Source organism: Rissa tridactyla, chromosome 20 (genome assembly GCF_028500815.1).
Source record: "Rissa tridactyla isolate bRisTri1 chromosome 20, bRisTri1.patW.cur.20221130, whole genome shotgun sequence".
Classification (NCBI taxonomy): domain Eukaryota; kingdom Metazoa; phylum Chordata; class Aves; order Charadriiformes; family Laridae; genus Rissa; species Rissa tridactyla.
In genome coordinates, this window is record NC_071485.1 from 3172928 (window position 1) to 3197295 (window position 24368).

The following is a 24368-nucleotide window of genomic DNA, read 5'->3' on the forward strand; positions in this document are numbered from 1 at the left end:
TCCTTTTCTGGAGGATGTCTGCTCTCTTTAAGGCCCCGGAAGATGCCCCAGGGAATGCAACACAAAGCTCTTGGAGGGTCTTGCAATAGAAAAAAAAATAATCTTTTCTTGGAAAACAGGACGGTTTTATGGCTGTATTTAATGACAAGTTGAAAACACGTTGCAACCAACCTCCTAATCCATGTTTCACGCTCCTTTCTTCAGACAAGCTCACTCCTATCAGCATCTTTCGTTCTTTCCACGACATTACGTTTCCAAATGATGTCTTCCGGTACCTCTCTACTTAAATCTCAAAGGGCCTCTAAGACAAAAGGATGCTTCGCTCTCCATCTTTCATTCATGAAGGCACAAGTAGAGAAGAAGCACACAAGAAGAAAAGGGTTTCTTGCCCTACAAACCTTTTATAACTGGTTGATAAAAAGGTTATTCACAGAGACGAGACCATCATGTGAATCTCCACCCAACACAGAAGAATTCATACACGTGCCCGGGTAGTCCCTGGTTATCCCTCCAGCTGCGGGACCAATGCAAGATCTTCTCTTTAGCCCTTGAGTAACATATTTGGGTGGAAAGGGTTTTCAGCAGGGCTTGAACGTCGCTAAGACCCAACCAGGCATATCCAGAGTATTGCACAGAGGTACCTCCTTCATCCCGAGGTGCTTCTCCCGCCTTCTCAGCCCCCAAGGAAAACCCCCTACGACAACTTTACAGTTCCAGTGAATAGCTAGGAATACGCAATTCTGGAGCTTACGGTAAATGCAATTACAGGGAGGGATCACTCTGTTGTTTAAACTAAGTTTTTATTAGCTTGTTTTATGTCGCAGACAGCAGAAACCTCCCAAGGGAGCTGGCTCTCTTAATCCATTTCATGCGCTATTGATATTGTGTCGGGCTGATTTCTGAACCAACAGTGCCCTGCGGTGCCAAAAATCAAAGCTCTGAAGAGCGAGACTACATCTATCTACCTGGTTACTCTTCTCCCCAACAACGGGTTTCATTTCTCACGGAGACCGAGGTACATTTGGTGAGGTCTCGCTTCCCATAAAACCGCTCGGGCTGTCAGAGCCACATTCATGGGCTTTAATTCTTAAAAAAAAAAAAGAAAAAACAACAACAAAAAAAAGCAAAACGTAGAGGATTTACCGTGGACTTTCCCTCCCAGGAGCTGGCCGCTCCCGTCCTTCACTAGAGCATCCTCCAGACCCAGCTCATTGCAATGGGAAGCCAAAAAGCTGCCTTATTTCTCACCCTACTGTATTATTGCCTATGAGCATCGTTATAAATCACGGGTGATTTCGTCTATCTCCGATACTGCCTGCTGCGCTGAAGTCTTTTGTTTGCCAAATTGTCACCCAAAACCGTGGGGAGTGTAAAAATACCAAAAAATGCACTTGACTCTCCCGCACATCCTCACTCGTAACACCGAAGGACAACACATGAATTCCTAATTCCATCTTCAGGAGCTTTAAGATTCTTAATCAAAGCCCTGATTAGAGACGACAATTATTTTTGCAGCTGATTTGCATGTCAGACTTCCACTGGTAATTAAGACACCTCAGATTTCCCTCTTTTTCCATTAAAAAAAAAAAATCCGACAACAATACCAGATTGATGATATATTTTTCTCCTGCAACTCACAAAGCCTGGGGCACAGCCGGGGTTCAGAGGCAACACCGATGCTCTGAACCCTGAGGAGGTTTTGCTACCAGGATTACGCTTAGCAAATCTTTTTTAACAGCGTTTATAGCACTTCTGGCCACAGCAACCAGGGATATTTGCCCCTTTTTCCCCCCCCCCCGCCTTGGCCCAGCTCCTGGCGTTTTATCCACAGCGCGCGTCAGATTTGATTGCAACGAGGCGAACGGTCGCATTAAATGAGACGGCGTCGGAGCACACGGCTTAGTCTCAGCTGAAAAGCGCTGCTTGGGGGGTGCGGGTCTCGATTTTCAGCTCTGAAAATGAGCAGAGGAGACCCTAACGGCTCTGCAAATCCACTCCCCCCTCTCGCCGTCTCCGTTCGACCCAGCTCGCAGCGCGTTGGAAATGCGGCTTCGCAAGGGCAGGTGCTCACAGGGCCTTTTTTTATTCCATTGCACAAGGGCGGCTCTTCCTCCAAATACCTCTCCCAGTCCCATTTTCAACAAAACCCTCAAAAACCTCCTCGTTAGGAGCAGACGCCGGCAAATACAATCCCCATGTGCCACCAAACGCCACCTGAGAAACGTGTCCTCTCGGACAGGAGGGCAGGGGACAACAGCTCGTTTGGATCCACGCTGGGACGCAGCCAAGTCCTGTTAAGATGCTGCTGTTTCTTTGCAAAACGATCCTCTAAAACCATTTTATGTCACATATTAAGTCGAGAAACAGGAACTCAGCATTTCTAACAACTCCTTGGCATGAGGGATGCGACAATAGCCCAGCACTTTGGTATTTATTCTACGTTAAAACTACTAAAATACAGTGTAGCCCATATATATATTTTTTTTTTAGTTTCTTTAGCTTCTCACGCTGATGCTGTCTCAAACTGCTTTGCAAGGTGTCAATGCAGTTTGCAAGAAACCCTACAGCACAGAAATATGCAGTAATAACCAGCTGGAAGAGGGTGTTTTGCTGAAATATTGGTTGAAATAAAGGCACTTTCCGTGCCTGGGCCGCCTTACCTTCCTGATACAGCACGTGTAGGGCACCCCGCACGCCAGCGGCCCGCTGCTGTTGCAGGAGTGGTACTGGTTAACCTCCCAGTCTCGGTACTCATCGCCGCCGCAGCATGAAAACTGCAAAAAAAAAAAAAAAAAAAAAAAAAAAAAAAAAAAAAGAAGAAGAAAAGGAGAGGATGAAACGTGGAGCTGAAGGAACCTCGACACCTCCATCCCAGCCTCACCCCGCATCCCCAAGGCTGCTTTGCAACGCCAGCACCGGGAGCCCCGAGTACCGCCTGCTTTCCAGGATCCTAAATAGGAAGTCGAAGACACCGTGCGAAAAAAGAAAAGCGACTGTTTAGCCCCATTTCCCCCCGTTTTAGAGGTGTGCGGCACTTGTAAATGCGTACGCACGTGTACTGGAAGCATCCTTGCCTTCACGAGCCCAGGAAAGATCAGGCTCATTCATGCATCGCAGATTGAATTCCAGGTGACTAATCCATCCTATTCCCGGGGCGCGCAGGAGAGATGGCTCTTTCAGTGCCTTGAATGAATGTATTTCTTGGCTCCTGAAGGCAGCTCGGCTAGTTGGTGCCATTCGACAAAATGCTAATAAGGCTCTGCAGTCTAACAGGGATTTCTCTTCCCGTCAAGTTAAATTAGAGATCAAATGCTGCAGCTACAAAGGAAAAAAAAAAAAGCTTCTTTTTTTCCTTCTGTTCGCACAATGAAGAAGGAAAGAAAAAAAAAAAAAAAGAAAAAGTTTAATGAAAGTCATTTTCTGTTCTCCGCAGAATAAAAGGGGGCTTATTATATATCAAGTCATCCCTTCTCTTGGTAAACAAGCTTGAATCTTTAAGTTTTTTCCCCGGAATGAAAAGCCTGAAGTGGGCAGGCGAGGTGCGCGTGCTTGATAAGCCGGAAAAAAAAACCAAACAGGTTTTCCCCAATTTTTTTAAGCACCGCGCTCTGCAAGTGGCAATTTTTGGGAGCTGTTTGACCCTGTGGCGCATCCGCTCCTGCTGACGGGTTGGTGGCGATACTTGGCCAACGGGAGTAGGAAAAGTCACCAGCTCTTGGGCTCCTGCTGGTCTCCTCCGGTGCCAAAACGGGTAGATATGGCCAGGAGCAGCCAACCCACAGATTTACAACTATTTTCTAACTTTCTACCTTTAATTCCTAGATTGCTTTTAATCCTACCTGTATCACTGAGGGAGACCAGTTTGCAAAAGTTCCCCTAGAAAGAAGGGGAGAAAAACACCTAAAGGGATATTGGCTATTGCTGCCCGTTTGATATCCCCATACTGCAAAGGAGTTTTTTTCCATTTGCTTTTTATAAACATGCAAAAATTGGTAAAAAAATCCTTATAACGAGCTGCCGGGAAGCCTCACCGGGGTGGTTTTCTTCTCTGCAAAGAGAATTTTAGCCCAAATTACTGTTGTGCCTGGATTTATTTCTCATAACCCGAGACAGACTTCGGCATGGGTTTTACTTTCATGCAGGCTCCCGGCGCTCAGAGAATCGTAACAAGGAGGAAAAAAAAAAACCCCAAAGAGAGCCCACGGAAAGAGCCTGGCAGGTCGCATCCGAGGAGTTCTCCGTGTCGAGGATCGTTGCCGCCACCCGCGAGACCCGGGCTCATTATGGCTAAAAGTGTTGCCCTCAAAGCAAAGCGCTCGAACGAGCCACGCCGGTGAAAGCTGCCTTTAATCTTCCCCGAGAAGAACGGAGGAGGTTTGCGAGCACGACACCCTCCATCCCTCCCGGCCTTACTTTTGAGCTGGGAGCCGCTTGGGTTGAGGCAAGAACCGCAGCCCCGGCAGCTCTTTGAAATTCAAATCTGTGCTCAGCGAAGCGGTTTGAACTCTCCTCTTCTACCTGTGCTGAGGAAACCATTAAAAAAAGATAAATTGAGGAGCGGCAGAATAGCTGCCGTTACCGACTTGGGGCAAACCTGGGCTTTTGAGTCATCCTTGTCTCCAGCCTCATGTCCAACGGCTGCGAAGGGCAGCAGTTCAGCAGAAGCGAGTGCTAAAAACGTATTGTTTTCTTTAGGGCAATTTATTTCCATATCTACTCACTCACAGGCAGCCAGAGCCGGTAGGTGTCAACCGGTAAAACTACATTATTTCCACCATCACCCTGGCGACGTAAAATGTTAAATGTCTGGCATTTTGGACCACAATCACTTGTTTTTACTGTATGATACTGGTTTGATATAGGTACTGGTCTCTTTTTGAGAGAGGGTTTAAGCAAAATTCAAATTCTAAGGAGCGTAGTTTGGTTTTGTCCGACCTAAATAAGCCGTCTGCCAGCTAACCTATGCATGGACAATGTTTTTAATAAGGAAAATGTCCAGAATAACCACTAAATGATGATAACGGGCTGCTCTGAGCTCGCGTTTTATCCAAAAAGCAGGTCTGGGTGCAATCCTTCCTTCCAGTTTTCACCCTCCAAAAAGCGAACTGGGCTGCTGAAGCTCCAATAAAACCAATTTGCCTTCTCTTAAAAGCAGTCAATTCTTTGCGTTCCTTCTCCCCGGTCCTCCCCTCAGGAGGCAGCAATTCCGCATTTCCATCGCTGACATCGCTGCTGTTCCCGGTTTGGAAATCACGCGCTAATAGAAAAGCTCACAGCAATGAGCTCTACGTTCTGGCAAAGCTCCTTCTCTCGCTACGAGACGAAATGTGCCGACGTTAACGACTGAGCAGCAGCACTGTAAGCGGCCACAACTTCTCGCGGTCCAGAGAGAGACTTTGAGATGAAGTTCTCCTCCTGAAGACTTTTAATAAAAAGTCAAGTGAAGAAGTAGATGGGGAAAATGTTGTAAAAATGGGGTGAGATTATATGATAAATGCCTGATCCTCACTTGTTTGGAGATATAGAAACCTTCCCACAAATAAATCTGCTTTATCTGGAGATTTGTGGTCTCTCCTCCTTGCCAAGGCTCGTTGAGGATGGCTCCAACACGGACTTTACGACTGCTCGCGGCAGCATCCATTTATCATTCACACAAAGCGATCTCAATTACAGCATCCTCTTAGAGAGTTTGGAATAAAACTTGAAAAAGATTCAGATCCTTCTCAAAATCAGTCGCGTCTTGAGACCTTCAGAGGGCTCCCACTCTTAATGCGCTCGGCTCATTAACGGTGACTCCAAGAGTCAAAAGCAGGTATTTAAGCCAAGAGAGGGCACCACCAGCCTTAAACTCCAGCTACATCAAAGAAGAAGGAGCTTCACAGTCTCTTTTTCTTCAAAGCCGGAGATAAGATTCACATATTTATGATGCTTCAACCCATAATGAAAAGAGAAAGCAGGCCAAGGTGAGAACATCCAAAGTTCATCTGAAAGCAGATGCCCTCCAAAACCAACCCCGGAGACGTGACATCATTGCGATTTCTCTCCTAGATTTCAAGATTTTGTTTTTTTCTGCTTTTTTTTTTTTTCATTCACCAAAATGCTTCGAGCCAAGTGCTTCCCCCCCGGCAATAACACAAATAACGGGTAAACCAAAAACCCTCACTCAAAATACGAGCAAACCCACAACCCCCACAATTCCCAGGAATGGTTTCTCGCCGGTGCTGGAAAACCAAATGCTACATTAAAGCTAACCAAGCTTCTCCGGACCGGTCACACGCTTAACGGCACGGATAATAACTTCAAATCCTGACTTTACGTAGCTTTTCGATGGATTTGGGGGAGACAAATTGTTCCTTTGCTGAAGCGCGGCTGCCTTGGGTTTCGAGAGACAAAAAGGAAACACATCTAGCCAGGGCTCAATGGCAGGAATTAGGAAGGCATTTTAATTTAATACTTAATTTAATATTTAGTACCTCAAACCAACTACACGGTGCATAAAACGCAAGGCAAGAGCAGCAGCGTGTCAGAAGTTTGGTTAAAAAAAATATAAATAAATAAGAGTTGCAAGGATGGTTTTATCGACCTGCAGGTTGGCTTGAGGATAGGGGATGGATCCTGCCAACTCCTGGCAGGCTCTAAGCGTCAGATACGAGACAGAATATGCAAACACACGCCTAAAAAAATTAAAGCAGACTTTGCCAAGCCCCAGTGTTGGACTGGACATAGCTCTCGCCAATCCCAGGACCGCAAGCTGCCCATGGAGAGGCCAGAGATCTCCTCTCCTTCCAGCTTCTGCGTGAAAACACCTTATCTGCAATTTTCCTGTTGAGTCAAGGGCTTGGCCAGCTACTGATGGCACCTCAAGTAAAGAGGCTTACCGAAGGTGGCCTATCTAAGGGCCGTTGCAGCCCTGGAGCAGCTTTATCATGTGTTATTTTACTCCTCCATCTCTCTCGATGCAGGTTGGGGTAGCTATCAAAAAGCTTTCAGGCATTAGGCACCCGTTTGCCTTCAAGATTGGGAAATATAAATATCCTGGTACGGTCCACGCCGTGGCGCGGAGCAGAAGATGCTCTTCATGGGGAACACAGATGGCAGAATAACTCGCCAAAAAAAAACCCCGCGGGGTGAGCCCGGGGAGCAGCACAACGCAAAACCGCGCAAAACGAGCAGTGGAAACCAAGAAAGACAAAGATATTCAAGGTAGATCAAGGAAGGCACCCGAGGGATGGGATCAAACTCTAAAAATACAGGGAAGACTAATGCTTCTGCTTTGATGAGGCACAGAGTTAACTACTCTCTGAAAAACTTCACAACTGGACCTCCCCGATGCCACCTCCCCCCCCTCCCCTCCAAAATCGAACCTTTTCTTGTACAAAATCCAAGATGTTCTTGAAGTCAAGGTCATCGTAATAGTGTCTGATGCCCTCTTGGATGTTGGCGTGGAAAACCGCGTTCATCTGGGGAGAGGAAAAATGAAAACCATGGCTCACACATGGAAAAGTCACGGGGAGAATATAGCAAAACATGAACGTTTTTTCATAGCAAGTGTTGCCAGCTATTACCGGAGTAAGAATTTAACCCGCGTGCTGGCACAAGCTTACTTCTTGGGGTAAAATTCATCATTTTTGAGCTCTCAGGGTTAGCAGCATCCCATAGCATCTCTCCGTTTCCTGCACATCCAAGCAGACCCATGCACCTTTATCTATCCGATTTTTCCTATTAAATTCAATTATTAGGGTGACTTCTTCGAAAGCTCCCTCAAGCTCCCCAATCCCATTGCCTAACGGGATTTTACCCCCCGGCAGGGGGTTTCTGCTGCGTTAGGAAGGGCTGGAGGAGGTGAAATGGGCTGTGGCAGCCAACACTGCAGGCTGTACAGCCATTTATCCGTGGGATGAGCTACATGCGGGAGCAGAGACCTCATCAGAGCCCTCAATCACTCCTAATCCCAACAAATCATCCAGCCATTCAATCGTGCCCTGAAAGGGAACGGTGCAGCCGGGCTGGGGCTCTCCCTGCCGCTCCTTCAGCCGTATCTCCGAGGACGCTTTGACACATCAGGCACTTCACGTTAAACACTAATTTAATCGAAAATGTATTTTACAGAAGCCTGGGAAGCTTCTTAGTGAGCTGGGAGCAGAAGCTCGAGATGTCCTACGCAAAGCCCAGCGCAGGTTTGTCGTTCGACTCCTGACAAACCGCCAGGCAACAAATATTAATGAAGGGAAAAGGAACTTTTTTTTTTCCTGAGTTAGAAGCAGGGGAAAGTGAGGGGAAGAAAACGTTGTTTTTCATAATTCACTCTGACATGAAAATTAGAGGTTGGGCAAACCGGGAACGGGGAGAAGAACGGGGAGAAAAAAAAAAAAAAAGAAGAGCAATGAAGGCACGTCAGAGCGGCAAACAAAGCCTGCCACGGCGAGGGATCAGGCAAGGGGATCTGAAAAAGCCTTTAAGAAATTGCTCATGCGGAAGTTCATTAAGATGTTAATTCCTGGTTTGCCCACCGCTAAGACCAACACAACAGGCAACACCCAGGTTTTACCATTTTCTGCTTGTTTTCCCCCAGATAGGCTCCCACGGCCCCCTGAGAAGACACGAGCCTGGAGGCAGCCTCTGTAATTAAATCTTGATTTTAAGGTGGGAGATAAATGTCGCAGGGTTAAATCATCAAGTTCTGGTTATGAGACCTCTCCGGTCCCTTCGCTTCAAGGACGCCAAACCCGTTATCTCCGATAATCTCCAAAACCTCATTTGCATATCAACAGAGCCCATTTCAACGCTCAGTAGCTTCAAGGCGACTAAATTCATTCCTCGTCCCCGCTTATTTAATACAAAATCCAATTAAATATATTTTTACCAAGTTTAATAAACAACCATTGTTCCAAATGCAGATTTGTGCCTCCGAACAATTTCAGGTCAAGTGGATTCATCGCTTGTCGGATCTCTCTTTTCTCTCTCCCTCATTGTTTGATTTTTAATTAGGTTTTGATATTGTCTGTTAAATTTAAATTAAGGGACGATTTAGGCGCTAATGGTTTCTACTCAAACCAGGAGTTTAATCACGAGGCTGCGATCCCCTCTCCTGGTGGCACCTGCGTTTTCCCGTTGCATCCCTGTGGTGCAGAATGGTGCTGAGCACCATCAGTGAGGCTCAAAGGTGGAGCAAAGCAGAGGATTTCATGCTGAATTTCACAAAAATACAGCCTCTACGTGGCAGCACATATTGATTTCCTACACGTGGGAAGGACTCAAGCAATCGGATTTTCCTCAGAGAATCGCATCTCTCCACTGGTGCACTGCATTTTTCCAGGGATCAGAGGGTTTCGGAGAGCTCTGGGAAGCCGCTGGATGGAGTTGGCTGCAGCTCCAAAAGGTAATATCCTCCCCCATTGCCCCCCTTCGACTTTGGGGCTCACCAAGCCCATAAATCCCAGCCCCAACCTGTCTTTGGGGCTCACCAACAACATCACTCCAACCCCAACCCGTCTTTGGGGCTCACCAAGCACACAACTCCCAACCCCAACCTGTCTTTGGGGCTCACCAACAACATCACTCCAACCCCAACCTGTCTTTGGGGCTCACCAACTACACAACTCCAACCCCAACCCGTCTGTGGGGCTCACCAACTACACAACTCCAACCCCAACCCGTCTGTGGGGCTCACCAACTACACAACTCCAACCCCAACCCGTCTGTGGGGCTCACCAACTACACAACTCCAACCCCAACCCGTCTGTGGGGCTCACCAATGACATCACTCCAACCCCAACCTGTCTTCAAGGTTCACCAACTACATAACTCCAACCCCAACCCATCTTTGGGGCTCACCAACCACATAACTCCCAACCTCAACCTGTCTTTGGGACTCACGAACAACATAACTCCAACTCCAACCCGTCTTTGGGGCTCACCAACCACATCACTCCAACCCCATCCTATCTTTGGGGCTCACCAACAACATCACTCCAACCCCAGTCTGTCTTCGAGGTTCACCAACTACATAACTCCAAGCCAACCTGTCTTTGGGGCTCACCAACCACATAAATCCTGACCCCAGCCTGTCTTCGGGACTCACCAACAGCATCACTCCAACCCCAACCTGTCTCTGAGGCTCGGCAACTACACCACTCCAACCCCAACCTCTCTTCGAGGTTCACCAACTACATAACTCCAACTCCAACCCATCTGTGGGGCTCACCAACCACATAAGTCCTGACCCCGCCTGTCTTTGGAGCTCACCAACTACACAACTCCTACCCCACTCTGTCTTCGAGGTTCACCAACTACATAACTCCAACCCAACCTGTCTTTGGGGCTCACCAACCACATAACTCCCAACCCGTCTTTGGGGCTCACCAACAACATAAATCCTGACCCCAACCCATCTGTGGGGCTCACCAAGCACATCACTCCAACCCCAACCCATCTGTGGGGCTCACCAACCACATCACTCCAACCCCAACCCATCTGTGGGGCTCACCAACCACATAAGTCCTGACCCAGCCTGTCTTTGGAGCTCACCAACTACACAACTCCAACCCCACTCTGTTTTCGAGGTTCACCAACTACATAACTCCAACCCAACCTGTCTTTGGGGCTCACCAACCACATAACTCCCAACCCCAACCCGTCTGTGGGGCTCACCAACAGCATCGCTCCAACCCCAACCCGTCTGTGGGGCTCACCAACAGCATCGCTCCAACCCCAACCCGTCTGTGGGGCTCACCAACAGCATCGCTCCAACCCCAACCCGTCTGTGGGGCTCACCAACAGCATCGCTCCAACCCCAGCCTGTCATCGAGGCTCACCAACCACATCACTCCAACCCCAACCTGTCTTTGGGGCTCACCAAGCACATCACTCCAACCCCAACCTGTCTTTGGGGCTCACCAAGCACATCACTCCAACAGGTTTGAGAATATCAAGCCGTTTGTGCAAAGGGAAATGGATTTTTCGAGCCCGTAAGTAGGTGTGTCAGATGATGTTCTCCTGCCTTGCGCATTCATTGAGCCAGCAGAGATTGAGATTAGCTATTTAATCGTTTGATCGATTGCAAGGGCAAGATTAAATTGAAAATGGCAGGGTTTCTTCAGCAGAAGGCGGGCGGCCAGAAAGGACATCCGTTGGAAACATTTGCCATCTCACCAGCTCAGCTATAACTCAAACCTGTCCTTGCAAATACAAGCCAGCCGTTAACGTCATTGAGGCGAGCAGCTTAATGAGTCCTCTGGAAAAAAATAAACCAGCAGGTTTTTGGCTGAGAGTCTGCACAGGGAGCTGTGGTGGGGGCTCTGGGTGGTGCTGGAGGTCCATGGCAGCTCTGGAGCACGATGGGTAGCCCCAGAAGAGCAGGAGCAAGGAAAAACTTCCATTTTCAGGGGTTACGCTAACAGATACTTGCAGATTTTCCTCCCTGATGACACGTGTGGCTGCAGTTTGCCGCCGTGCAGCGTCCAAAGGCCTCCTGATTGCACCCACCTTGTTTTCAAAGATGATTTCGACGAATATCAGCAGCAGCTCCGTGAGGAAGATCACCAGAAGGACCCAGAAGAACTGAAAGGAGAAAGGGAAGGATTAGCCCTGCTCCAAGCCAGGCTGTGTCCTCTGTCAGTGGTTACCTGCAACAAAGGAGACCTGGAAACCCAGAGCTGCTTTGAAATGCTTAGAAATCAGATCATTTCATTACGAGCTCCCCTGGGAGCTGCAAATCCCTTCCAAAGATCTCAGTCCTAAGTGGGAAAGCAGCCTGCTCCCTTGTAGAAACAGTCGCAGGAAGGAAGGATGGATGAATGGACTGAAAAAAGAAACCAGACGCAATTTGAATGGCCAAATTCTGCTCCGGGAAACTGGTAAAATGGATGCAGTGGGAGCAAAGGTGGTGGATATCTGGATGGATATAGGTGTGCAGCATCCCTCTCTGATGGGATACCGGTGCTTGGTTGAACACCGATGTTTCCAAACTGGGCATCCAGTGGAGGATCATCCATGCCCCAGAGTAGGGGCAATAACTTATGATCTGCCAGAACTGATAGTGGCAACGGATTTAGGCTGGAAATCAGTATCCTGATGGAGCAAACGACTTAAACTAGAAGGTCCGATGTTCCTGGAGACACCCGTCAGTCTCCTAATGCTTTGGTCCCTGTCTGAGAGGTCCCATCAGACACTGTAGAGGATGGAGAGCCGCTCATGCTTGTCTCCCCGAGGCCACCTCCATCAGCGACTTTGGATACTCGCCAGGAAAAGGAAAGCGGAAAGTTACCGTGGTAACCAGCTAAAAATCCAAAAGCCAGATTAAAAAAAAAAAAAAAAAGAGGGGAGAGGTAATTTATTACCTCGATATTCACTTTGACCGTTGGTTTATTAGAACAGCCTGGGTACAAAGGCAGGTGGCGCAGGGACCCGCCGACCCAGAAATTATTTCCCAAGCTTGGCAAAACCCAAGCGCCGTTGGAGCAAAACGCCACTTCATGCCCCAAAACATCGGGGTTTTTAATTAGCCACCCGCCAATTAGCCAACCAGTTCTGCACCGTGCTTATTTGCTACGAGCCAGCTAGCGCGGAGAAGCAGCATCGCTTTTCATCGCCAGCTAAATCAGCTCATAACGGGCCAGGTATAATTGGGCAAGGAATCCCATAATTAAGGAACACAATTAACCAAGCACCTGTTATCTCGTGGGCAGAGATGATATGCAAAACACCGCACGCATCCAAACGGGTATAAGAGGGGGTTGCTTCGGGAGGAAGCCCACGGCGGCGCGGCTCACGGCTTTACCAAGCGGGGCACGCCTAGGTCCCACAACGCCGGAGCCAGAAAGAGAAATTCAATTTTGGAAACGTATCTGTTCTTCAACTTTGGTTAAAACCCAAGAAAATAAATTTCAAAAAAGGCGCCTTGTCCTCTGTTTACCGGGAAAAAGTGCAAATTCTTACCAATCCCACTTGAGCAGAGAGAAAAGACGGGCGGCGTCAAAGTCCAAGTGGGGGCCGCTGCCGCGCTCACGGCGCGCTGCTCTGACCAAGAAACGCCTGAAAACCAGCAGGATGCAGCACGCGGAGCCTTTCTTCTTGCCAAACTCCTCCGAAAGCACCAACCCTGCAGCTCTTCCCCCAGAATCAAGAATTTTAACCCACGAGACCCCTCGCGCAGGTTGCTCTTCTGCTTTTTCTAGCGCTTTGGCCGTTGCACCAATTTTGTTGTTCCCCCCCCCCCCACTCTATTTCCTTCTTGCAGTCTCGGTTTCTGCCCTCCAGCTTGCCAAGTCCTGATGCAAAAGGCGAGGTTGATGCAATACAACTCAGCCTGCTCCGTGCATATTGAAATCAAGGCTAATATTTAATATCCAGGTTCGATATGTGATTTATAAACAAAGGCGGGCGTGTCGTGCCGAAGTCCATGGGATGCCGGCTGTACCCGGCTATTAGGAAAGCGATGACTATGGCTTTCAAATGCTCCATCAAGCTGAGGTTCACAGGCAGCAAACCCCGCCGTTTCCAAGGGCGCAAGCCCAAAAAAGAGCTTAACTTACGGACTTTATAAATGGGGGGGAAAACGCCAGCATTAACGGGGAAGAAGGACACGGCAGATGCCGACTGCAATGCCTTGCGAGAGGGAAAACGCGAAGCTGGGGAGTCACAGAGGTGATGCCCAGCTCCCCCTGGACGCTCCGCAATACGGAAGCTCGCCTTCAGAAAGCCCACAGTTTCCTCGATAATTTATAGAGGATTTGCAAGAAAAGCGAGCGCAAAGCAGCGCGAGCCTTACAAATGTGCAGCCCGAGCGAAAACCGCCTCTTCTTCCCCCAGATAACGGCCGAATGGAGCACGCAAACCCTCACTGGACGCACGGACGTAGCGGAAAGTGGCACTTTTTTCACATTCACAAAGATAGCGGCGACCGTCGGTAACCGTAATGCACATTTAAGGGGTGAAACTGCTGGCAACATCCCCGATTGTCCCTTTTAACCAGTGCATCGCAGCCCTTGCCGTCTGCCAGACCGGGCACAAATAAATCAGCATTTTGTTCCTTAAAACGACTCCAGCAGCAAAATAAAGAGTGAAAAATCCCCATCAAACAGCATTTAACCTCACCTTGAGCCGCTGTAAGTTTGCCGCAAGTTCAAAATCACAAAGCGAGTTAAAAAAAAATAAAAATAATAATAATAAAAAAAAGATCACTAAGCAGCGTGGCAAGGAGCTGGTTTCCCCCCCCCCAATTTTTGCAAAAAATTCACCCTTCGCGTGGAAGCGGTGGCATGCGAGCGAGTGGCCGTGCCTCCACGGCGTGACCCCCCCCCGCCGGGCGTCACCTCTCGCGTCCCCAAGAGGGGGGGACCAGGAGGGTGCCCGAGGATCTCACCCCTCACGCAGCCCAGCTTTCGAGGAGAGAAACTCCCCAATAAAACCTTCATCTTGCTCGAGACAGCCGGTGCGGGGAAAAGTTGCTCAACTCCTACTCAATTAACACTCGCCGCAGCCAGCTCCCTTTAAAGAGCTCATCGATCCAGAAGTTCGCAATAAATTATGCGGCTTAATTTCCTCCAATACCTCGACACAAAGATTAATCGCCCCCGTTCCCACGATCAGCAGAGCTCCGAGCCGCTCCTTCCCTCCTCTAACAAGTCTCCAGCGCCGTTTCGCTCATCATTAATCTCTCCCGAAGCCAAATCGAGCGCAGAAGGAAAGCGCCCGGGGGACCGCGCTCTGCCCGGGGTTTAGAGAGAGGTCTCCTTCCAATTTGGGGTATAACGCCCTTCATTAGGGTCATTTTACACATAGGTTGCCCGGAGCGATCCCTTCCCAGTACCTCCTCTCTGGGTGGTTGGTTTTCTGCCACCTCCGTACGCCAGGTAGGATGTTCTTGCTGTCAAGTTTAATCTCCCAGAAGCTTAAAAACCACACAAAACGCTGAGCTGGGCCGGAGTAAATGCTTCCAGCCAGGGGTCTGGCTGAGAGAGGGGGGAAACCTGCTGCTGCTTCATCTCCAGACCTCCAATTTCCAGCTCAAACGTGTCCTCACCGGGCAGAAATGATGAACGCAGGTCAAGGATGGGTTGGAGGCACCGAGGCCGAGGGATGAATAAACCACGCAGGGATTCAATTCAGGGACCAGCCCAGGGAAGGAGCTTTGAGCCATGGATAGAGGCTGAGCATCGCTCCTGAGCTCGGAGGCACTCGGGACACCCATGGCCACGGGAGGTTGTGAGAGACAGACTGTCAATTCCCTGCCGAGGGGCAGGAGCCCTCCAAGCCTTCGATGGAACGCCTCGAACGCTCGCGAGGAAAGAAATACCGCAGGCCTGGCCTTCAGAGAACGGATAAGGCTTCACGCTTCTGGCGCCGGAAAGTGCGGGAGAACTGTCGTGTGAAGCCAGGATGGTTCTGCCACTCGCGTGGTGAGCTTGCTCGTTCTCGGTTCTCCAGGCCGTCGCGTCCCGCGAGCGACCTTTGCTTCATTCTCCGCGCAACGCACGTGAAAGCGCCCACCCCTGCACGCGCTAATGAAGGTTACGGAGAACACGCTAAACACGGGTGACGACGGCACGCGTCTCGCCACCCGAATCGCGCTACACGTCACCTGGGAGAAGGGAGAAACCTGAGCCGAGGCTGTCCTGGGCAAGGGGGGTGGGCCGTGCTGGTTCAGCAAACAGAAAAGGGGAAAAGAAGTGCCCCTGGGGGGGAACAAAGAAGAAACAATAGAAGAAGATTGTGCCTGGGAAGATTCTTCCCAAGAAAGAAGACCGTGCCTGGGAAGATTCCCTGAAGAAGACGCTGGAACCAGGACCGGTGATCTCTTTCTCTCCGGCTTTTTCTCCGCCTTTTCCTTTCTCTATCCCTCAGTTTCTCTTAGAACTGTTCAGTAACTGGTAGAGTTGGGAAGTAACGACCTTAAGTAGGACCTTAAGTCCCGCTTGCCAGCAGTTGGCCTGTCCCTGTTGTTCGGCGACACGACGCACACCTCACCACTTGCCATCGTTTGTCATACTCCCAACCAATCCTCGGGGACTCGTTAAGACCTGCACTAACCATTTGGGGAAGCCGATAAACGTTTCTATATGGACCTTGAGATTTATCTCACCGTCGTCGGCGCCGTTGGGAATTTGCGGATCCGAAGCCACTCACCCCCCGCCGGCTTTACTGGGAGCGGGACGTGACAGAGGTTCAGCCATGCCAAGCCCCAGTGTGTCTCCAACGGGATTCTGGATGGGAGAGGGACGCTCTGTTTGCCAGGGACGGGGCAGGGAAAGGAGGAGACGCAGCCGGTAGGATGGAAGAGCTCCTGGAGCAAGGCGAAAAGCATCAGAGAAGTCTGTGATGTTTATTTCATACGAGCAACCTCCGTCTGCGAAACGCGGCTGGGATCTCACAGCGTGGCCAGGGAGAACGACCGGCCGCCACAACTGCAGGGAAATAAAGAAAAGGAAAATATCCAAAAATCCTTCCTTTCTACCCAGTTGCCCCTGCAGCACCCAGGGGCTGATAAAGGGAGATATTTGCTTCTTGATAATCCATTTCTTCGGGTCAGTCACAGGGAAGGAGATAATAAGAGCGATAACAAGGATTGTAATTTCTAGAGAGCCCGTGATACCAGCCAAAAAGAAAAGAATTAAACCCATAAATAGATTCCCGGGTACTTTGCAGGAGGACACTGGGAGAGCTGAGGCTGAAGAAGCTGCTCTGGCAGCTCCTCTGCCCTCTTGATGAATCTAACGTTAAAACAGTAGAGGCAGATCATAAAAAGCTGCCTAATTTAAGAAACCAAGTGGGGTCTTTTGCCAAGAAAAAGTTACTGCTCACGCTTAAAAGAAAAGACTCTACAAGCCCCATATAACGAGACCTCATAGAAGTGAGCGGAGGAGGAATAGAGGGGTTTGACCCCTGCTCCGTGAAAGGTGGAGATAATTTTGTCCTCGCTCCAGGCTCTACAGGCACCGTTAAACCCCCGTGGGAACAGGTACGTTCTGCACTCGTGCAAATAACCCCCCGATATTTTATTTTTATCCATTTCTATAGCTGCTTCTCCAGCGAAGGAGCTGAGTCAGCCCCAGCGAAGCCAACGCACGAAAAGGCTTTGGCCTCACTAAGACAAAAGTGGCGCCAGGCCGCCGAGGGATGGAAAATCTGGACTTCCCATCCCCAAGACAAAAAGAAACTCGTGCAGTTCAGTTTCCCTTCCTATAAAGCACAAATCCCCCCCCGTTTTGCACGCGCGGGAGTTTACAGCATGGCGATCCCCAGGTTTTGCCGTATTTTGGGGCAGCCGGAGAAGGAACCGGTTGTTCCTTCTTGAGAAACGGGAACGGATCGAACGTGCAGCCGCAGGAAACATGCCCGAGGCGGAGGCGTGCGATAAAGAAACCTTTCGCTCTACCTGGGAGGCCACTAAATCATCCCCTCGGCAGGCGCCTGCCTCCTCCTCCGCCTTCCTCGGGACCACGGAGGAGTCCCGCGTTTCACGTGAGCACAGAAACACGAACCCGGTTGCTTTTGTCCCCAAATTGAAACTTTAAGTAACGCTTTTTAAAGAACCTCTTTTTTTTTTTTTTTCTTTCCCCCTCCTAATGACGCGTTGGAGCTTCCTCCCACGCAGAGTGGCCTTTTCTAAGGGCTTGCTTTTCTTCTGAAAGACACCTGCATGCAGCTCTTCCTCTGAAAACCCAAATAATTGTTTATTCCTACACAGAAACAGCTTTCGTAGTGGCTTTGAAGCAAAAAAATATCTCCAAAATCTGTCAGGAATGTCTCCTACACAGACAAAACGAGGACAACAAAGCCCAAATGATAAGACTTTGCAGAGCACCTTCTGTTTTAGCAATACAGCAATAACCCTCTGCCCGGGATATTATTTTTACATTATTTACACTATTTTACATATTTTATTCATACGAACTATGTTATTTTGTTTAGGGGGCAGGCAGCATGCCCCTCCTGCCCACCCACCCAGCCGCCCACCCACGGGGCTCATGACCCTCCCCCAGGTTTCACGCAGGCACTTACCAAGCCTTAAGTCAAAATACACATTTCCTTTACGCTTTACAAGCTAAATAACCAAGAAGTCCGCTTTTAATCCCAAAAGAGCCAGTTGCTTTACAAATAACGAACTGGAACTCCCTGAGAGCCCTGGGCAGGCAGCATGGTCTGTCCTCCACGCGCTCCAGGCACCAGCCCTACCTCCACCGCGTCCCACAGATGCTGCTCTACCCCGTTGAAGACCAAATCTGCTCCCCCGACCTGCCAAAAAAAACCCCTTTTTACCCCCTTTGTGCTTTTATAGCCTGCAGATGGGTCAATTTTAGATGCTGTTAACCCTTCCTTGGCTATAGCCCTGCTCCCGTCTCAAGACCAGGATGGATGCTGCAGCTAGAACACGCTCATGTTCCCCAAACCCCCCCCAAAATAAGGTTTTTATGACCAGGGATGGATGGCGCCTCTTAGATCCCCCCCCACCACCACCTCCATCCAGTTCCATGAGCGATGGCTCCTTTCAAATCCCATTTATTTCAGAGTTTGAGGGACAAGCAATCAAAATCCCCCTCTTCCCAAAGATCTCTCTACCTGTTGCTTTCCCCCTCCAGTCAGGAGAAAATATTTCGACGGCGCAATTGGCTCGATTCACCGCACCAGGCAATTCACCGGAAACCCTTAATGCAGATTAAACCCCTTGAATGCTATTAATATCATCTCAGACTTGGCAAAAAAACCCGCAAAACCTTCTCCTCAGCCTTATTCGGGTGCTCACCGGCATCCCTTCATCGACTCTGAGGGATGCTGGGGAACCACCGGCCGTTCTCTTTAAGGAGTAAAAATGCAGCATGGGATAGAACTTCTATTTATTAAAAATTCATATCGAGAAGGTAAGCGACTCCAGAGACGTCTGTAAATACTCCACGCGTGGAGGATTTCTGGAAGGATTTTTGGATCGTCAGCCCTTTCCTGGGCTTTCCAGCAGCAGTGAGGCCCCACTAATTCACTGCACGGATGGCTGTTATTATCGCAATGGTTAATTTAACGATAAGATTAAAAAAGAAAGAAGGGGGGGAGCGCCAAGGAAAGAAACGCAACACGCTGGGAGTTTGCTGGCGATGCTCAGCCTACGAGGAAGAACAACATATGCTTTTTGCCGCTCGCAAAACCTTCCCAAACTGCTCCTAGAATGGGGACACTGCACGAAATCCAGAGGGAAAGTGCCAATAATTAGCGCGGCACAAGAATCATTAACTCCCCCGGGGCTCCAGCCCCCTCCTCTCCCTCAGAGCCAAAGCCGGGCCGAGCAAATCCTCATTTAAAGCACGTTGTGGTGATTAAAAAGCCCCAGCCAAGAGGCGAGCAACACTTCGCAGAGGAGATCGGCCACAATTTCTTGCACAAAGCTCCTTCTGCCACCCTGGGGTTTCCTGCTTTGTCTCAAGCAAATTAAATAATAATAATTAAAAAGGGTTGAAACCCACAGATGAAAAGGCGAATAGACGGGTAAAAAGTGCTGGCGGGTCCCTGCAAGGCTTTTTCTCCCTGTATTTTTAGGGGATTTGGGTCTTGGAGGGTTTTTGCAGGTCCGTCCCACCCAGGAGAAGGCTGGGGATGCTCGTTAGGGAAATAAGGCGCTGGAAAGGCTGCCCGTGGGGAGCAGCGGTACCCGCCTGCTCCTGCGTCCGGGATATTTCCAGCTGTCCCAGCAATTCCCAACGCTCGCTGCTGGGCAAAAGTCAGGTCCTCCTCATTTATCCATCCCTCTGCGGCAGCTAAGAAGAAAAAAAAAAAAAAAAAAAAAAAAAAAAAATCAAGAAAGTGATATTTTTGTTTAAAGAACCTGCAATCAGAGCGTGCTCTGTAATCAGCGGGCTGAGGAAGAAAAAAGAAATCTATGCAGATCCCCCAGCAAAACTCTGCAGGAAGGTGTTTCTCCAATCGATTTTTTTTTTTCCCCAGCAGGGTCTAATTGTGTGCTAATTGTCAGGGATTTGGTTTTGTGAGAGTTAAAGCGGCACCATTGAAACCTGCCGATATCAGAATATCCAGTGAAAACTCTGGATTGCGGATGCAGGGAGCTGATCCCCCACCCCGGGGCAGTGGATCCCGGACCCGGAGGAGCATAAAGAGAACTGGGGTTTTGCAGGGATGCTTTGCACAAAGCATCCTCCAATTAACCTAAAATTACCCCGCGAGCAGACAAAAGCAGGTGGAAAAATGCCTGGTGACCTCCCTCGGGGTTATCACCCTGGATGAGTTCAAACACAGAAACGCAGCTTCATTTCTCCTGCAAACCTGTGACCAGAAGGAGCCTTTAATTGTTAAGTTTTCCACTCTTGATGTGTGATATAGAATGGTTTGGGTTGGAAGGGAACTTAAAGACCATCTAGTTCCAACCCCCTGCCCTGGGCAGGGACACCTCCCACCAGCCCAGGTTGCTCCAAGCCCCGGCCAACCTGGCCTTGAACCCCTCCAGGGATGGGGCAGCCACAGCTTCTCTGGGCAACCTGGGCCAGGGGCTCACCCCCCTCACAGCAAACAATTTCTTCTCCAGATCTCATCTCAATCTCCCCTCTGTCAGTGTAAAACCCTTCCCCCTCGTCCCATGGCTCCCCTCCCTGCTCCAGAGTCCCTCCCCAGCTTTCCTGGAGACCCTTTAGGGACTGGAAGGGGCTCCAAGGTCTCCCCGGAGCCTTCTCTTCTCCAGGCTGAACCCCCCCAGCTCTCTCAGCCTGTCCCCACAGCAGAGGGGCTCCAGCCCTCCCAGCATCTCCGGGGCCTCCTCTGGCCCCGCTCCAACAGCTCCGTGTCCTCCCAATGTCCCCAGTGCTGGAGGCAGCACTGCAGGGGGGTCTCCCCGAGCGGAGCAGAGGGGCCGAATCCCCCCCTCGCCCTGCTGCCCATGCTGCTGGGGATGCAGCCCAGGCTGCGGGGGGTTTCTGGGCTGCCAGCGCATGTTGCCAGCTCATGTTGAGCTTCTTACCCCCCCAACACCCCCAAGTCCTTCTCCTCAGGGTTGCCCTCCAGCTGCTCTCTGCCCAACCTGTATTCGCGCCTGAGATTACCATGACCCAGGCGCAGGACTTTGCCCTTGGCCTGGTTGAACTTCATGAGGTTGGCATGAGCCCACCTCTCCAGCCTGACACCAGGTCCCTCTGGATGGCATCCATCACACCACAGAGCCAGAGCCGCCGAGGGCTGCCGTCCCAGCCATCGATGCTGCCCCGGTTCATAACACACCTCACTTTAGAGGAAGCTGGATGCACCCGACCTCCAAAACCTGCCTCTTTTGCAACCAAAACCTGCAACCGCTCCTTCAAAAGCTGCATCTCACCGATGGGAAAGACCAGGCGGCAGGGTCTCTTGCTGCGGCTACAACAGAAGGGGCAACTCTTTCCCCTTCTTCATCCTCTAAGAGGGCAGAAATAACCAAAAAACAGCCTAAAGGAGATGCTGGTCAAATCCCATTTCAGCTGGAAATCGCTTTAATTTTTTCTTGGCAGGGAATCTCCATATTGCCCGTAAATATCCCTTTTTTTTTTCTTTTGCTAAACTGCGGGGCTCTCCCTCGTTCCTTTCGCAGGGACAGAAAAACCCACCTCCAGCCATCGGCTGCAAACTTTGCGAACCCAAGGCAGCCCAAATTCACCCCAAATTCCTCCAACCGCCGAGGTCACCGCGCTCAGGGGACCGCTCTGAGCCTTTCGGTTCATCCCAAAGGCTTTTCCAAGCCCCCTGGTCTCGGAAATTTGCCTCTTGAATGCAAATATTCAAGGCGCTATTTCTTTTTGCTGGCCTGGAGGCGAGCCCACCCCGGGGTAAAATGGATGAGCTGGATCCCCCCTGCAAACCCTCTGCTCTCAACCAAGAGGTTTTCCAGCACCGTGAAACCACGAGAATTCACCCAAGTCAAATATCCAAGTGGTTTAAGTGCAGGCAATGCCCCCACAAAACATTAACTAGTTCACATAATTCTTCCGAACGCAGAAGAAAAACACAAGGGGAAGGTGCTACTTACTGGTACTTTCACGTGTTTTCACGCCTTCTGATGTAAAATGGATTTTAAGGGGCCGCGACGGGGCGATGAATTAGCGCTGGCGACGTGGCAGAGGGATGCTTTATACGGCACCGCTGTAACAGAGGTTTTCCGCCTAATTTTTGCCCCTTTCTCTGCACGATCGGGGGAAAAAAAAAAACCCAGCTGCTTGGACCAGCTCAGACCTCAAAGTGCTCCTTCACACGTGCATTATTCTGATTGCTTTTATTCAGGGCCCCCAAGCTTCAAATCACTGTAGTAGCTGACTCTCTTCGAGGGGGAATTTATCTTCCCAGGAGAAGGACAATTCTCCATCCACACAATAGCTCTGTGATTGCCAACCATTTCCCCGCAGCCGCGCTCGCTCCCCTCTTCAAACCTGACATATCTGCCATCTCCCAGCGTTTAATCTCTTTATTTACACGTGCAATCAGGGGCTGGAGCCGGGGGGGGGGAGCCGGGGGGAAGGTACGTTTCAAGCCCAGCTCCCAACCTTGAGAGTAAAAGTACAAAATTGCAAAGAAAAATAAATGGCGGAGCTGGTGGTGGCCGCCAGAGTTTGCCTTTCACATCTTGCTGTTGCTGACATTTGGAAATGGCAGTATAAATATACATTTATAGATGTACATACAAGTGTTTTTATATATAGATATGGTTATGTTGGGTTTATATTTATACATAACACCCGCAAAAGGCCAAAAGAGCTGCTGCAGCAGCTGATCTCTCGCTGCCACAAACCCAAGGTCAAATCCTGCCTTGGGTGATGAATTCTGGCAAACCCAAGGCAGGAAAGGAGGAACCCAAAAAAAGCTCACCAAATGGAAAAGAAAAACGGGAAAGTTGGATTTCTCGTCCTGCCTGGACCCTCGTCTCTCCTCCGTTCTACATAAAATAAATGCAACTCCATCAAAACTCCCTGTGAAAATTCAGGGTTTTACTGACTTTTTGGAAGGTAAAACTTCCATGGGATGAACACACGGGTCTCAAGCCCCCAGGCAGGAGACGCCGAGTGAGATACGATACATTTCTAGCAAAAACAGCGCTAAGAAAGCCATGGGGAGGAGTCAATTTGGGCATATTCAACTGCCAACCCCGTTGCGGGAGCAGCCTGTCCCATTGCATTTCCAGTTCCTCGACCAAACCATCCCAGCTCCCCCCAGCCGTCTCATCGAGCAAGAGAAAGATTGATTTCCACAGTCTACTCGCTCAATCGCCCTGAACTCCCTCAAAGCAAAGGCAAGCCGTCTTCACCAGACCACTCCGCAGCTCTTCCAGCCTCACAAACGTTAACGGTGACAGAAGAAACTTGATTTCCGAATAAAAACTCTTAACCCGTCTATTAAACACAAATCTTCGTAACGCCAATTACACGCGCCAGCAGCTAAAATCCCCGGGTTTTGGCTCTAATTTTTTTTTAATAAACTTGAGCGGAGAATTGCAAGCGGGCGGCTTTATTGAATAAACTTTGCTCAGGTTATTAAAGAAGTCATTAAAGACGCGATAATCGGGCTGCCGCGCTGGGAAGAGTTGCGTGCTTGCGCGTGGCAATTACGGGTGATGAGTGGAGAGGAGGAGATTGATAAGGAAAAGATTAAAACCAAGACGTAATTTGTGATACCTTGCCGGGCGGATATTGGAATAATATATCAAAGGGCGGATTTAGGAGCTGGGTGGCTTTTCAAATTGTTTCGCCCAAGAGAAATGTTGGTCGATTTTTGTCCGGGGGGCGAAGGAAAATAAAAATCCATCTGTCAGCAGTAAGTGACTGAGATGAATGAGGATTTAACGAGTGCGCGCACCCGCACTTCTCCTAGGGAAAAAAAAAAAACAAAACAAAAAAGGTTATTAATGTCAAGTGCTATCTGACAAATTTTTGTAGGGCATTGAAATTTTTCCTCCCAGGTGGAGAGGAATGTATTGCCCGCTCTCCAGATTAACAAGATGCATTTTGAGATGAAGCCACAAGTCAGTTTTTATTAGTGATTTGAAGTTCGGGGGGGTTTTGTGCTCATCGTTAGCTTGGGGTCCCTCAAGCCGCGTGTGCGGGCGTTGGAGCAGCTGCAGGACATCTGCGCACGCAGCTCCTAAGAGCCCAAAGGGATTCATGCATCCATTTTCCATCAGCATCGACGGATGCATTTTTATGCTGCCTCATGACACAATCTCCAGGGTCTGTCCCGAGTCCATTTTTGGGGCTCACGGGGCAGAGCTCCCTCCTCCGTGGTCCCCACACCACCGCATTCCCCCTCAAAGTGAACAGATTGCAAACCCCACTAACCAATAACGTCTTTTCAAGAGTTTTCCTGGTAAAATTTAGCGGAAAACGGGTGTGAAACAACTTCTACAAATGAAAGCCAACTCC

The 24368-nt window shown here is 49.6% G+C and overlaps 1 protein-coding gene across 1 annotated transcript in view; it reads right to left on the bottom strand.

Annotated features, from left to right (window-relative positions):
• LOC128900131 (tetraspanin-15-like) overlaps positions 1-24368 on the bottom strand; it is a 54900-nt gene that overhangs the window by 19054 nt on the left and 11478 nt on the right. The window contains exons 3-5 of the mRNA XM_054180911.1: positions 11485-11559; positions 7365-7460; positions 2661-2774 (exon numbers count right to left, since the gene is read on the bottom strand). Coding sequence (XP_054036886.1) covers positions 2661-2774; positions 7365-7460; positions 11485-11559 — 285 coding nt within the window. The remainder of the gene's footprint in view (positions 1-2660; positions 2775-7364; positions 7461-11484; positions 11560-24368) is intronic.